The following is a 14,717-nucleotide window of genomic DNA, read 5'->3' as shown; positions in this document are numbered from 1 at the left end:
ATTATCTTCAGTTTTGTAACATAGCATGTACAATGCGTTCTAATAACGTCTCGCAAGAATTGATCATGCTAATGATCACCGACTACTGAACTGGATTATTAAGAGACAGAGAGAGCGACAACGAATTGTCACAATAATATGACGAACAGACATTGATAAAACTGATCAGAATCCAGGTTGTTAATTATTTGTGACATTCTAAGTACATAGTTTATGCATGATTACTATGTGATACTAAGTGATTACTTCTTGGAGCTGAAATTTCCACACAAAATCAGATCCTGTAAATATGAAAAAAATGTGAACTGTTAATCTTTTAGAAACAAGCTAGTTTTTTTAAAATACGACATTTCAAATCTTTGCAGTGATGCAGTGAAATACAGTAACTTGCGTTTTGTTCGTAACCTCCGCTGTTGCAGCGTGTGCAGCTTTCTTCCATCAGAGCGCTGTAACTAGCAAAGTTGACGATGACCACAGACCAGTGGTCGTCGAACTGCAGGCGGCCCTGATCGAGTACTCTTGGGGCAGCGATTCTCAGCCGTATTTCATGAGCTCATGTGTCTAGCAACTACTGTATGCAAAAACATCAGCTAACGGAGCTTCTTAAGAGTAGTTTTCCTGCTCAGTAACAAAAAAACTGCTTGCAGTAATATTGTAACATGTGTTTAATTTTAACCAAGTAAAGCTGTTCGCTTACCTCAGGGGCAGAGATGTAAGTGGTGCGACCACTGCAGGGTCAGAGGGTGTGAGAGGGGGAATAACGTTTTGTTGTTCGTATTCCAGTACCAACGATTCACGGGCGTCTCGACTCGTACCGATCAGCTGCTATGGTATAAATTTCAAACGGAGGTAACATGGATTCTTGAAGGCGCATTATAGAGAGCATCATCAACAAATGAAGCACGTATTTGAACCAAGGAATATGAAGTTAAATTAAGGAAACACAACGCAATGATTAAAACAAAAACGACATTCTAAACATTCAGTCAACATTTATGGTCTTGTCTCATATTACGTAATGCATTTAAATATAAGTAAAATTACTGTTGTTAATAAATTAATCATCCGCTCACACAGCCAACACAATAACACTTTCTCTGGCTGTTACAGTGGCACAATTTTGGGACCGCGGAGGTTGCCATTTTGTATTCGATAAGCAACTTACAAGATGTTCCAACTGGCTATAAATAAGAGTTTGTACAAGGCTGCAGCCATTGCGAAAACACGTACAGAAGCTGCACGATTAAAAGTTTTGTTAGCAGTATATGTTACATAGGAACTACACCAACGGTAGCCAAAAACAAGCAAAATCAAAGAGAGAAGTATGAAGAAATTGAAAAATGAAACACTATAGAAATAATGATACTCCAAAGACGAAGAGTAAATACTAAATGCAAAAGAAAAAAACTCCGCTAAGCCAAGATAACAGCACTGAGAGATTGAAACAGCGAACAGTCGACGCGAAGTGTTCCGAACTTTAGCAATCAGTAGCTACAGCTAGCTACCAATTAATGGCAAGATCGGCACACATCTGGTCCTAGGTTGCGCTCCACAACGTCATTATCGGCTCTTAAAGCAAAAAATTTGACGACCTCTGCCGCAGGTGGTATACAGTAATTCACGTATGACGCCATTAAACGGAAGACGACGTCTCGATCAGCTAGCAGTTGGATTCGGCTGTAGGAGCTTTATGGAATGAACATTAATTTTGTTTGTTGTAGTATTTAGGTTATCAGATGTAAGTACATAAAATAAAATATAATGTATTTCTACTCGTATTTCTTTCTACAAGTAAAGTTGTTTCAAAAATTCACAAAATTTGCGAACATTTTTCTAGATGAAGTCAATAAATTATACACTGACACTAAGGAGTGATGTTGCTACCGAGCATATGCGTATGCTCATCTAGTTTAGAGTGTTCAATTGTGCGTGGAGATTACGAATTTAATGATAGGGCACATTATATATCTGTTCCGTAAGAGTACTTACTGGTGGTTATTTAGGAAAAATTAACTACAAGGTCTTTATTTTTCCTGTTCATGATATGAGCTTCTTAGGATGTTTTTTGTCTGAATGTTGCGCATGTAGCCCACAGAAGTCGACGAACGGAGCGAGCGGAGAGGCGAAAATTCCCGCAACCGTCTGAAGCAGAAAACTTTACCGCTTTCCAAGTTTACATGCCCTGATTCCCAATGGGAAAGTGATGCGCTTTGCGTTTTCTGTACAAATGAAACAGTATCTGGGAGAAAATAATTTCGTGGTAACATTATACTTGATAATGAAGCAAAATATTACGTGACACTGTGAACGAATGTAGTGTGGAAATCAGGAGCGCATAAAGTACCCCCACTATCATGCACCACTTCTGCAACTGACCAAAATATAAGGTGGTGTATGCTGTCTGAGAGTAAACTATACTGCCCCATTTTCCTCAAGCAACACTTCTCCATAGACTAGAATATGAGCGCCTATTAAACAACAAACTTCCTGTGGTGACGGTATTAACCTATATAACTTCTACAGGACGACTAGCCACAGTTGTGATAGGATTTAAACTTTTTGATATCATAGCATCAAGCAATTAAAATCCTCTCTATACCACTATATACCACAGCTATCTTTTCAAAAGTATTTTATTTACCAGGAACCCAACTTTGGAACGATCTTGCTCAAAATAGCACAGAAATTAAACTCGTTTAAAAAAAAAAAAAAAAAAAACAGCGGAAGGTCCATCCCGTATGAAAATGGCTCTCTCTTCCATATACTTCTCTGCACCTCACTCTTCCTCACCACTTCTCCCTCCCTGTACAGAGCCCTCTGTTTCCAGTCTGTTCTTTCTTAGCAGCTATTGTTATCGTCATTTCAATCTTCTCCTCTTTCACTACCTCTTCCGTTTCTGACGATACTAAACACAGCTCCAAATGTGTTACAATAATCAATATTATTGTTACTATTTATGCTCTTTATTACTGTTAGTATTATTATTAATGCGTATTATTCTTATTATTCATTGTTGGTAGTTAACAAGAAACGGTGCACATCGAAGTCGCGGCCTCAATATATATCGAACACTCGACTCTCGAAGCTGGAAATATGGATACTGTTTTTTCCATTGAAAGCGGAACGTCCCATGTGAGTAAATACTACATTTTTTTTACATCTTCACAATCTACGACTACCTGGTTAATCTGCCTCCTGTGGGACTCCTCCAGTTTTCCTAAGAGATGTGTCGAAAAGGGAATGGTGTCTGCGCCAGACACAGTATTGTGTACGGCGACGATATACCTCATGACTAGTATAAGCGATATTCTTCATTTCTGTAATAAAAAGTCCTGTTATTCTCTGTTTTTTTAATGACTTCCTATTTCAATACGTTCGTCTTTTGTCGCCTGTTTTGTCAACACCTTCAGAGTCGAGCGTTCGATACAAAAATGGTTCAAATGGCTCTGAGCACTATGGGACTTAACAGCTGTGGTCATCAGTCCCCTAGAACTTAAAACTACTTAAACCTAACTAACCTAAGGACGTCACACACATCCATGCCCGAGGCAGGATTCGAACCTGCGACCGTAGCAGTCGCGCGGTTCCGGACTGGGAGCGTTCGATACACGTCCCTCGTAATGAGGCCGCGATTGCGATGTGTACCATTTCTTGGAAATTACGGTCAGGCTATATAAACAATAAATGAATAAGCGTATAGACGCTGATGAACCTCGACAAAGGTGAACAGTACAAATAATTTAGTCGAATAATGATTTTCACTCCGTTTATTTACCGGACTTAGGTAGTACGCAGTAATTATTCGAAGTGCATGTGTTTATTTCAAGTCGTGACCCGTGTTTCTGCATGCAAAATAATACGAGGGAAAGGAAATAGAAAAAAGGAAAAAATTAGCAAATATATGCACATAAAATAAATTAAGAAACATTTCTACATTTTGAAGGTAAAAATGTTTTGCGTGCGTTGATGGAACCACGTTTCAAGTACCGAAGGAACCCACTTTCTGACGGTAAATCAAACTCGCGAAGAGTTCTTACAAAACATCAGTTACCTGTATAAAATGGTCAAAACTGTATCAACAGTGACTTACGGCAGTGCTGTCATTGTAAAGTTGGAGCGAGGAATGGCAACGTGACAGCAAATCTCGTATCTGCGATAGTCATTTGGCCACTTGGATCGGACGAACCACTGCAGCGGGGAGACGGGTAAACCAGACAGCGTGCGCGCGCACCGCTCGGGCAGCCCCGGCTGCGCTCGGGCGTCACGTCCTGAAGGGCGGCCTGCGCCTGGCGGCGGCGGCTGGCGCAGAGCGCGGCGTGCGCGTGCGCGTGCGCGTGCGCGAGCGCGCGGCCCGGGGCTGCGGCTGCAGCCGGCGCCTCTTGGCCGGGCCCTCCGCCCCCTCCGCCCCCGCTGGCCGCTCGCCGAACAGCGCCCGGGGCACCAGCGCCGCGGCGCCCGTCGGCGTCTCCGCGGTCGCCGACGCCGACGCCGACGCGCACAGCTTCCTCTTGGGGCGGCAGTCGGTGTGCGACGCCGCCGCCGCCCTCCGGAGCGCCTTCCTCTCCCTGAACTCCCTCCACTGACCCTCTATGAAGTCGGGCAGCTCCCGGTCGTAGAAGAGCAGCGACTGCTCGCGGTTCTCCGCCCTGAGGCGCTCCACCAGCTGCAGCAGCTGCTCCTCGACCCTGGGCAGCTCCTTCTGCACCACCCTCCTCTGCCTCTCCTCCGCCAGGAGGCGCCCTCCGCGGTTGTCGAACAGCCGCTTCTTGTCGCAGGCCACGTCCTCCAGGTCGACCATCGCGTCCCACAGCTCCCGCCTCTTCTCCACCAGCTGGAACACGTCCGCGTGCCGCTCCAGGAAGCTCTTGAGCCTCTCCACTTCCAGCTCGTGCAGTTCCAGCAAGTCCTCGGTGTAACAGTCGAGATAGTAGGGCACGAACTTGTGCCGCTGGCGCTCGCCGAAGCAGCACCTGTCCCAGAGGTCGGCCAGCTCCGCCCTGATCTTATCCACGCACGCCTTGATGCTGTGCCGTCTCCGCTCTTGGCAGCGCGCCAGTTCCCGCTTGAGCGCCTCTATGGTGCACGGCGAGTGTCCCTGGTGGGCCCGCAGGAAGCCCGCCGTGACGCGCCGGTCCTCTTCCAGCGTCTCCCACAGCCCACTCAGTTTCTCTCTCAGCTCGGCAGCCAGCGCCTTCGTACAGTCCAGCTTCAGAATCAGCTCTTCGTGCAGCGCCCTGAGCTTACTCGCGTTCTCTCTGGTCATTTCGAGCCCGGCACCATCTTCCGAGAACACTTTCTTCTCAAAGTCCAGCAGCGGAGTCATGCCGAGTTCGGTCATTATTCTCACCACTTCTGCTTTCGTCCGAGCAAAGTAAGCTCTCATTTCGTCCTTGTCGGCCGCCTGCTCCTGCAGGTACGCCCGGAAGTGGGCGAGCTGCTCCTCCGTCGGCACGAGGTCGGCGAACTCCTCCCTGGGCCGCGTGCCCAGCTCCAGACACAGCTCCCTCTCCTGGAGCCTGAGGGCGGCGTACCTGTCCAGGCGGTCCCGCTTGAGCGCCCGGTACTCGCTCACCTTCCTCTGGAGCGACTTCTCCACCTCCAGCAGCGGCAGCTCGTCGTACTCCGGGTCGTCCGCGGACAGCTCCCCGCCCACTTCCGAGCTCAGCTGGAACGACTCCTGCAGGAGGCTCTCGATGGATCTCACGAGAGACAGTTTTTTGCCCTCTTCTTCGGATATCATGTCGTCTAGCAGCTGCTGCAGGTACCTCTTGACGAGCTCCTCTCTCGCTTGCTTCCCCTTCTCGTCGTAACCGACTTCGTCCCATATTTCGTGCAGTTTCCGCAGCTTCGCTTCGACAATTTCTGCGACGTGAGGCTTCGAATATTCCATGTCGGTAAGATGGCAAGTCGCTTCCCGTTTGCGAATCAAAAGTCGACAGGTGACGTTTTCAGCAAACGCGTCGAGAGTGTTATTAAAAACAAAAGTACTCGGCGGCGAAAACCACTGACTTGTCTGCAGCAGAAAGTAATTGGCAGAGAGATAAATAAGCAGCAAAGATGTTCTATAATCCAGAGAAGAGTCATATAATCCAGAGATGATGAGATCACGACCTTTTTTTTGTTCTTTATTCAGTTATTGGCACCTGTATTTTACACTTTAGCGCTCGGAGAGTAGTGTGTTACCGTTTAATGAACAATACTACTTTTCACACATAATATCCTGTGTAGAAAAGATATTTCGCTAATTCTGAATACATGCTGATGTCAAGCGTTCGTAAAATAGTCTCAACTCTGGTTGGTAACGAAATTATTTTCTGTGTTATTGCTGCATACAGTTCTTTGCGTTCTTAGAATACTGTTACACCGAAGCAGTAGATGGTTCAGATTCGCAATTTCATTCTCCTGTTCTTCACAGTAAGGACATTCGCAACACTGGTTTTGTACAAGTCAGCTGCATAAGGCCGATGTCACAGTCGAATTCTAATGAAGTTGGTGATCAGTCTCCTGCACCTTTAAAAAAATAAAAAAATTAAAAAAAGCTGAATCAGGTGTGAGTTTGTATTGGTGGCTGCATAGTAGCAATATGAGCATTATGTCTACCGTTTTCTGTTTGTGATGTGGGCCAACAGATAACAGAAGAAACATTTCTTGTTGAGCATCAAGTCTGCAAAAGGCAGCTGAATGAACCTGAACTGTCCGCAGCTCGTGGTCTTGCGGTAGCGTTCTCGCTTCCCGCGCCCGGGTTCCCGGGTTCGATTCCCGGCGGGGTCAGGGATTTTCTCTACCTCGTGATGACTAGGTGTTGTGTGATGTCCTTAAGTTAGTTAGGTTTAAGTAGTTCTAAGTTCTAGGGGACTGATGACCGTAGATGTTAAGTCCCATAGTGCTCAGAGCCATTTGAACCATTTTTTTGAACCTGGAGTCCCCACATCAATGTTTTTTGACACCTGACAGGTCACGATTGTATAAAGTAGAATATTCTGTTCACTTTTACTGGCGCGCGTGTGCTTGTGTGTTTGTGTGTGTGTGTGTGTGTGTGTGTGTGTGTGAATCGAAATAAGTAGGCAGCATTACACAACGAACCGTAGGAAAGATGTTGAAAACGGCGAAATGCCACAAGAAAACCCCAGGTAAAAACAGAATAATTAACTGGCAGTGTGGGCAAATAAAGAAGAACAAATCTCGGAAGACAGGCGTTACAGTTCCAGAGAAATAGGTAATCGTGATGACGGTGATTATTATTATTTTTCGTCGTGATCGAGTTTTTTTTTGTGCATTCAGCTCGATGATAACAATTTATGCACAATATATTCGTATTTTACGCGCAATATATTTCGACTACTGAGAAATTTGTCAAGATACACCACGTAAAATGGAGGGACCGGCTTGGTTCCGAATCCTGTTTATTCCCATGACGTGGGTTTCAGTTGTTGTTCGAGGTGCCCTCCAGTAGATTTAACACCGTTTGCGGTACGTTGCCGATCAACATCTGTACTCTGCAAACCACTGTGAAGTGTATGGCAGAGGTTACTCGGCGCCGCACAACGTTACTGTTTCCTCACACACCAGTCGCAAATGGAACGCGGCGCCGATGCTTCTTTAAATCCCTGAGGGCGCTGTAACCAGCGTAAGCTTGTCTTCGCTCTAACTGAGGGAGCGACACACACAGGGCCGAAGAACACTTCCAGATGTTTCGCTCAATAACGACTCTTCGGACTTCATCAGAAGCCTGCGCGTGTATTGGCGTCCACCTTCATGCGTCTGCCACGTCAGTTTTTACAGGATTTCCGCGTTACTCCCTCGTGAGTCAAAAAAAATCTGTGACCAGTCGAGCTACTCTGCGGGCGTTCAATATTCCCTGTTGCGCCTGTTTTATAAGCGGTCTTCTTCGCAACCTGGGTGTATTTTCCCTGTTTCCTTCCAATAAACCGAAGTCTGTCACTTGGTTTATTTATGACAGCGTATGCAATCCGCCCGTTTCATATCCTTACAAACGGTTACATCCATGTTATTTTTACGAGTTGGCTGTTTCCAGTGATGACTCACTGATGATGTAGACGTAGGATACGGCTTGTCTGCGTTTTGCGAAGAGTACAGTTTTATATTTCGCACACCAAGACTAGCATTGTGAGATCTCAAACAAATTCACTTGTGCGAAATCATCTTTGAAGACGTCAATAGAAATTTAGTTTACTAATAAGCTAAGGAATGAAACTATATTATTATTTTCATGCTTGTAATGTGTAGTTTAAGTATTTATCCAATTTTTTGGTAAAAATATAATCATTTTAATATATACTTACATATAATTTTTATTAATTTTCAAAACAACCTGCAATTATCATATTGCTCCATTAGCTATCATGGACCTGGCTATGAGTTGTAGCCTTTTGTACTTGGTAAGCAAGGGAAATACAACTGTATTCGTGATTTTGTTACATAATTATTTGAAGTCGAGACCTGCTCTTCTTTCCAGTCATTAATGATTTGCTTTCTCTTTGCTGAATTGAATGTCTTCTTCGTTTCTTCTCCTTTTCCTATTTTGAGCTACCTTTTCCTCCCATACAGGCTTTACCTTTCAATATTTGTACTACTTCACAGACTCCACTGTAAGACGTTTCGTAGGGTAAGCTAAAGAGATCTTGACGAATCATGAACATTTTTGCAATTCCTGTAGCACTTTTTTAACATCAGTGCGCATCGTGAAATGTTTCCCTAGATTACTCGATAGGTCATTCAGATCAATGAATTATCATATTACATTTCCAAGATATAACATGGGGGATTTTTCTCTAATCAGCTGAACATACTGGCGTGAAACGTTTACTGGTCAGCCAGAACATTATGACCACACACACACACACACACACACACACACACACACACGTCACCTAACTCCCGTAACTTCCGCGGAGGCGGGCGATGAGCTGTGGCGCCACGTTCAGTCACATTCCAGATTTGTTCGACGGGGTTCAGATCTGGCGAGTTGGGGAGGGACGGGACATCCTTTGGAAGTTGTCGCTGTGATCCTCACACCAGTCCATCACACCCCTATCCTTGTGAGATGGCGCATTATCTTCTTGAAAAATGCCACTGCCGTCGGGAAACAAGACTGCCATGTGTACGTAGTCTGCAACCAGTGTACGATACTCCTCGGCCATGACGATGCCTTGCACGAGCTCCACTGGATCCCTGGACGTCCAAGTGAATGGTCTCCAGCGCATAATGGAGCCGCCGCCAGCTCGTCTCCTTTCCATAGTACAGGTGTCAAGGGATGTTCCCTGGAAGACGACTGAATCGCGCCCTCCTATCGGCCTGATGAAGATATCGGGATTCATCAGTTCATGTAGGGCTCTGCCGCTGCGCCAACGTCCAGTGCCGATGGTCACGTGCCCATTTCTCTCGTAGTTGCCGGTGTCGAGGTGTTAACATTGGCACACGCGCGGGTCGTCGGCTGCGGTGGCCCATCGTTAGGAGTGTTCGGTACACTGTGTGTTCAGACACACTTGTACTCTGCCCAGCGTTGAAGTCTGACGCCGGCCGGTGTGGCCGTACGGTTCTAGGCACATCAGTGTGGAACCGCGTGACCGCTACGGTCGCAGGTTCGAATCCTGCCTCGGGCATGGTTGTGTGTGATGTCCTTAGGTTAGTTAGGTTTAAGTAGTTCTAAGTTCTAGGGGACTGATGACCTCTGATGTCAAGTCCCATAGTGCTCAGAGCCATATTTTTTTTGAAGTCTGACGTTAGTTCCGCCACAGTTCGCCGCCTACCTTGTTTTACCTGTCTGCCCAGCCTACGACGTCGGACATCTGTAATGAGGAGTGACCGCCCAACCCCACGACGGATGGACGTGGTTTCACCTTTGTTTCGCGATGTATTGAAGACACCACAGCACTCCTCGAACATCCGACAAGTCGCGCAGTTTCCGAAGTGCTGGTTCCGAGCCATCACAATCTGCTCTCGTTCAAACTGAGATAGATCTCGCATCTTCCCCATTCTACACACGGACAGCATGAGAGGTGGCATGAGCCCCCTCTCATATTTCTATCTTACTCTGAGTAATTCGATTTTCCTCTCTAATTGCATGCGGTGAAAAGTTGCTATTCCTTCACACGCGCACTTCCCACGCAGCGTCTCTCGTCACCCGGGTGGTCCGGTGACAGGCGAGTTCTTCTGAGCTTGAAAGGGTTAAATGGTTCAAATGGCTCTGAGCACTATCCGACTTAAATTCTGAGGTCATCAGTCGCCTAGAACTTAGAACTAATTAAACCTAACTAACCTAAGGACATCACACACATCCATGCCCGAGGCAGGATTCGAACCTGCGACCGTAGCGGTCGCTCGGTTCCAGACTGTAGCGCCTAGAACCGTACGGCCACTCCGGCCGGCCTTGAAAGGGTTAAGCCGGCGGGTGTGAGGGAGTCGAATGGATGTTTTCCAGACGCCGACATTGTCATAATTTGTTTCGGGCTATACTCGCGACATTATCATCACCACGAGGGGACATCGAAGCAACCAGCCATCGCCTCCGGTATGCCAGATCGTGTCCTTCCAGTTAAGAAGACAGCTTGGTAATGAATGTCCGCAGCACTGGCAGATTAGGGCATTTAGCTAGGTGATAATCAGAGCTCAGCAGAGCGGGCATGTTCGTCTTTTCTGACTTTGCTCTGTCTAGGGTGTTCATTGTCTTGAGTTCTTCCTACTGTAGCAGCAATTAAAGTTGGGTTGGCTGGGTGTTTCTCTTAAGATTTGAGTTGCAACGAATTGGCTCCACATACCACTTGGTCATAAATGTCACAATCTAGTTTGTGGACAACTTCACCTTCACAGCATTTATTTGAGTATACAGTTTGATGTATTGTAAATGTTTCATGGGTTTTGTTTATTATTTTGAGTTTAGTCATAATAAATCAAATTGTTATTTTGGTCAGAACTTTCATTCTGTTAATCGGTAGAGCAACCCTTTCGTTTCTCACTACGTAAATGAAACTTTCCTTTACCTAAGTAATTTCTATCCAATTAAGTTATTGCAGGTGCCAAACTCCTTTCTACTCCACTTGCAGAGTCGATTACAGTCAGTTCGCGTTTCTTCTTAATCCATGTGCAACAGCAGAAGTCGGAGTTAGAAAAGGGGCGGCTTAGAGCATCATTTCCATACGAAGATTCGAGAAGAATTTAGTGTTAAATACGCTGCTAGCCCCGGCACCTCGCAAGCACGCTCTCTGATACTACATGCACAATGCGTGTGTCTTCTGACTTAATTTTCTTTATATCTCTTTTTTGTTGTGGAAAGCAATTTTCTGAATAAAACATAAATTTCATTTGTGTGAATTCACCAACTTTGCAATTTTGTTGGCCCCTTTGCTTCCATTTCCCTTATGGTCGTTGTTTCGTTCTGTAGTTAGATATTGTCAGATTCTAATTAGGCAGTTTACTTTTGGAATAGAACACTGAGACTTCGTCTTAAGTTTGTAAATAAACCGCACGTGCTATCACATTGGTGTCTGGAATCAGTTTATCATGTTCTCTTTTTTTTTTTTTTTTTTTTTTTTGCAAGGTTCTTCTCCAGTTGGTGTAAGTGATAACACGTCACTCTCTTGCTGCTTGCTATTGTCATCAGAATACCCGTATGCCTCGTAAAAATCACGTAAACCTCTTTTGAGCAAGAAAAAGGCTATATTGAATTCAAAATTTAATATTTTTTTTTTAAAAACAGAGAGAAAGAGAGGGAGTAGTATGAGGCTTATCATTTTCTTGCCGTCTCCTACGTAGTGTGTGTACATATTCGTAGTAGTTCTTCCTCCTTATTTAAACTTCCGGGACATCTACGCTCTTAGAAGGAAATGACTCTCAATGCAAGAGATTAATGTATGTGCAGATGTCTTCGTAATGTTGTCGTCAGGTAAGGCGTTATTATCTTGTTTTACCTGAAGGTGCCTTAATACAAACCCACTTTTAACTTTTCCTAAGCTATTTGGAACCTTTAGTTGGTTAGTATCGAAACTAAGCATTAAAAAATTACACTCCGTAGTGCTCCATTCCTATCTAAATCGGCGCGCGGTCTTGGGCGCCTTGCGACGGTTCGCCCCCCCCCCCCCCCCTCCTCAAAGGTTCGAGTCCTCCCTCGGGCATGGGTGTGTGTGTGTTGTCTTCAGCGTAAGTTAGATTAAGTAGCGTGTAAGCCTAGGGACCGATGACCTCAGCAGTTTGGTCCCGTAGGAACTTACCACAAATTTCCAAGTTCCTTTCAAAACAGAACGCGTAATTCAGCTTTCTGTGTTGCTTAGGATACCTATATTGACGCTTTATTTCGACAGCATGCCGTACGGTAAATTCATGTAAGTTAGAAAAATCCTCTATCTTTTAATAATTTGAGAATATTAATCTCCTGTAATGTTCAGTGAACTTTGAGGTGCAATTCTGAGAACAGTTGGACATGGTGGATTAATACTCCCAGATGTCATGATATTTTCTTGCTTTTAAGGAGAAGTACTCTTGGCCTGAATTACGAAGCGCTTTTGCTTTTATATGCTTCCATTCGGAATGATGGTTTTCCTTCCTCCTTCCTGTATGGTTCACATTATTTTCAGCCACCAAGTTTTCTGGATTTTCAGTAGTAGTTGGTCTTAGAGGTTGATCACAATATGGGTGATGGTTGTTTTTCCGTAGTTGGTCCTCGAAGGAAAAGTACTTCACGCTTTCGGTGGAATCTCCGAAGCACAGCATTTTTTTTTCTGCTTCAGTTCCTTTTCGTGTCGTTGTGGGCACTAGACGAATCGTATTCCTCTTCTCATGTTGAAATACTGTTACGTTCCGAATTAAATTTAGGGTGCTACATGCTGTCGCCACTATTAAGGAGTAGTTCATAGCTATTGTGGCTTGGTTAGAGGCACGTTCTTCCGTTTGATTATCTGACAAGAGGGGATGCTGATGGAAATTCTTTTCGCATGAGAATCAAGCTCTGATCGCTTACGGATTGCAAGTATTGGTCTTATTGGTAACGGCATGGCAGCCAAACATTCCTACAATCAATCTGCTTCTTAAAATTAAAACAAGCACGCATACTAGAGCTTTCTTCCTTCCTGGTTTCTTCTGTTTCTTTTATTTTCAGCAGCCGTTCTGGTTCTGAATGCTCCTCAGTATTTTGTGCCTTGGTAATTAAAAACATTTTTCTGCCTCTCTCACCGAGTCCTGTTGCTATTGACATGTGATTCTAACGACTAAAAATATGAAGAAGGAAATTATGCTTTCAGCTGAAGCTAACTTTTCAGTGTGGTGTAACGTCATACACTGAGGTGGCAAAAGTCATTAGATATGGCCCACTATCTTGACGGACTTCCTTTTTCCCAGCGTAGTGCAGCTGCTCGACGTGGTATGGGCTCAACAAGTGGTTGGAGGTCCCCTGCAGAAATACTGAACCATGCTGCCTCTATGGCCCTCCAAAATTGCGAAAGTGTTGCCAGCGCAAGATTTTCTGGAAGAGCTGATATTTCGAACATGTCCCACATATGTTCGACAGGATTCACGTCGGGCGCTGTGGCTGGCCAAATAATTCACTCGAACTATCCATAATGTTCTTCAAACCAATCTCAAATGACTCTGACTCGGTGACATGGCGCATTGTCGTCCTCAAAAAATCCATTGTTGTTTGGGAACAAGAAGTCCACGAATGGCTGCAGATGGTCTCCAAGTAGCCGATCATGACCACTTCCAAGTGAATGATCGGTTCGGTTGGACCAGAGGACCCAGTCCCGCCCACGTAAACACAGCGCACACCATTATGGAGCCACTACCAGCTTGTACAGTGCTTCGTCGACAGCTTGGGTCCATGGCTGACCAGGCCACGGCTTTCCTGTCATCTAGGGTGCAGCTGATACAGTCACGAGCCCAGGAGGGCGCTGCGGGCGATGTCGTGGTCTTAACAAAGGCACTCGCGTCGGTCGTCTCCTGCCACAGCACATTAACGCCGAATTTCGCCGCACCGTCCTAACGGATACGTTCGTCGTACGCCCCACACTGATATCTGCTGTCATTGCACGTCTGTTAGCACTGACAACTCTACGCAAACGCCGCTGGTGTCGGTCGTTAAGTGAAGGCCGTCGACCACTGCGTTGTGCATGGTAAAAGGTAATGTCTGAAATTTGGTATTTTGGGCGCACTCTTGACACTGTGGATCTCGGAATATTGAATTCCGTAACCATTTCCGAAACGGAATCTCCCACGCGTCTAGCTGCAACTATCATTACGCGTTCCTTTCCGCACGAATCACTTGAGCACAACTGACAAGTCTGCCGATGCACTGCCCTTCTATATCTCGTGTATGAGATTCTACCGACATCTGATGTGCAAATCGCTTCCTCGTGAATTTTTCTCGTGTGGCACCTCTTCATTTAGTAGCACTTACGAGTACATCCAGTACCTTCAATTATTTGTTGGGTATATTCTAATCTGTCTTGCTCTACAGTTTTTATCTCTACAGCTCCCTCAAGTACCATGGAAGCTATACCGTGTTGTCTTAACACATGTATTATGATCCTTTCCCTTCTTCTTGACAATGCTTTCCACATGTTCCCTTCTTCTCCGATTCTGCACAAAACCTTCTCATTTTCAATCTTATCTGTACACCCAATTTTCAACATAAATCAAAATATCGTAAACGAGCAATGAGACAAATTAAAGTGAAACAGAGAAGTAATGTGACTTAATAAAATCATGGA

General features: G+C 45.2%; 1 protein-coding gene across 1 annotated transcript; it reads right to left on the bottom strand.

Annotated features, from left to right (window-relative positions):
* Positions 1–242: 242 nt before the first annotated feature.
* On the bottom strand, positions 243–5,890 carry LOC126204374 (protein regulator of cytokinesis 1-like). Its single transcript, XM_049938747.1, has 2 exons — positions 4,352–5,890; positions 243–281 (listed from the first exon to the last, which is right to left on the bottom strand). The coding sequence occupies exons 1-2, from the start codon at positions 5,888–5,890 to the stop codon at positions 243–245; spliced, it is 1,578 nt and encodes a 525-aa protein (XP_049794704.1).
* Positions 5,891–14,717: the final 8,827 nt, after the last annotated feature.

Source organism: Schistocerca nitens, chromosome 9 (assembly GCF_023898315.1).
Source record: "Schistocerca nitens isolate TAMUIC-IGC-003100 chromosome 9, iqSchNite1.1, whole genome shotgun sequence".
NCBI lineage: Eukaryota > Metazoa > Arthropoda > Insecta > Orthoptera > Acrididae > Schistocerca > Schistocerca nitens.
The sequence above is the reverse complement of the archived record's forward strand: the minus strand, read 5'-3'. Positions and strand labels throughout refer to the sequence as shown.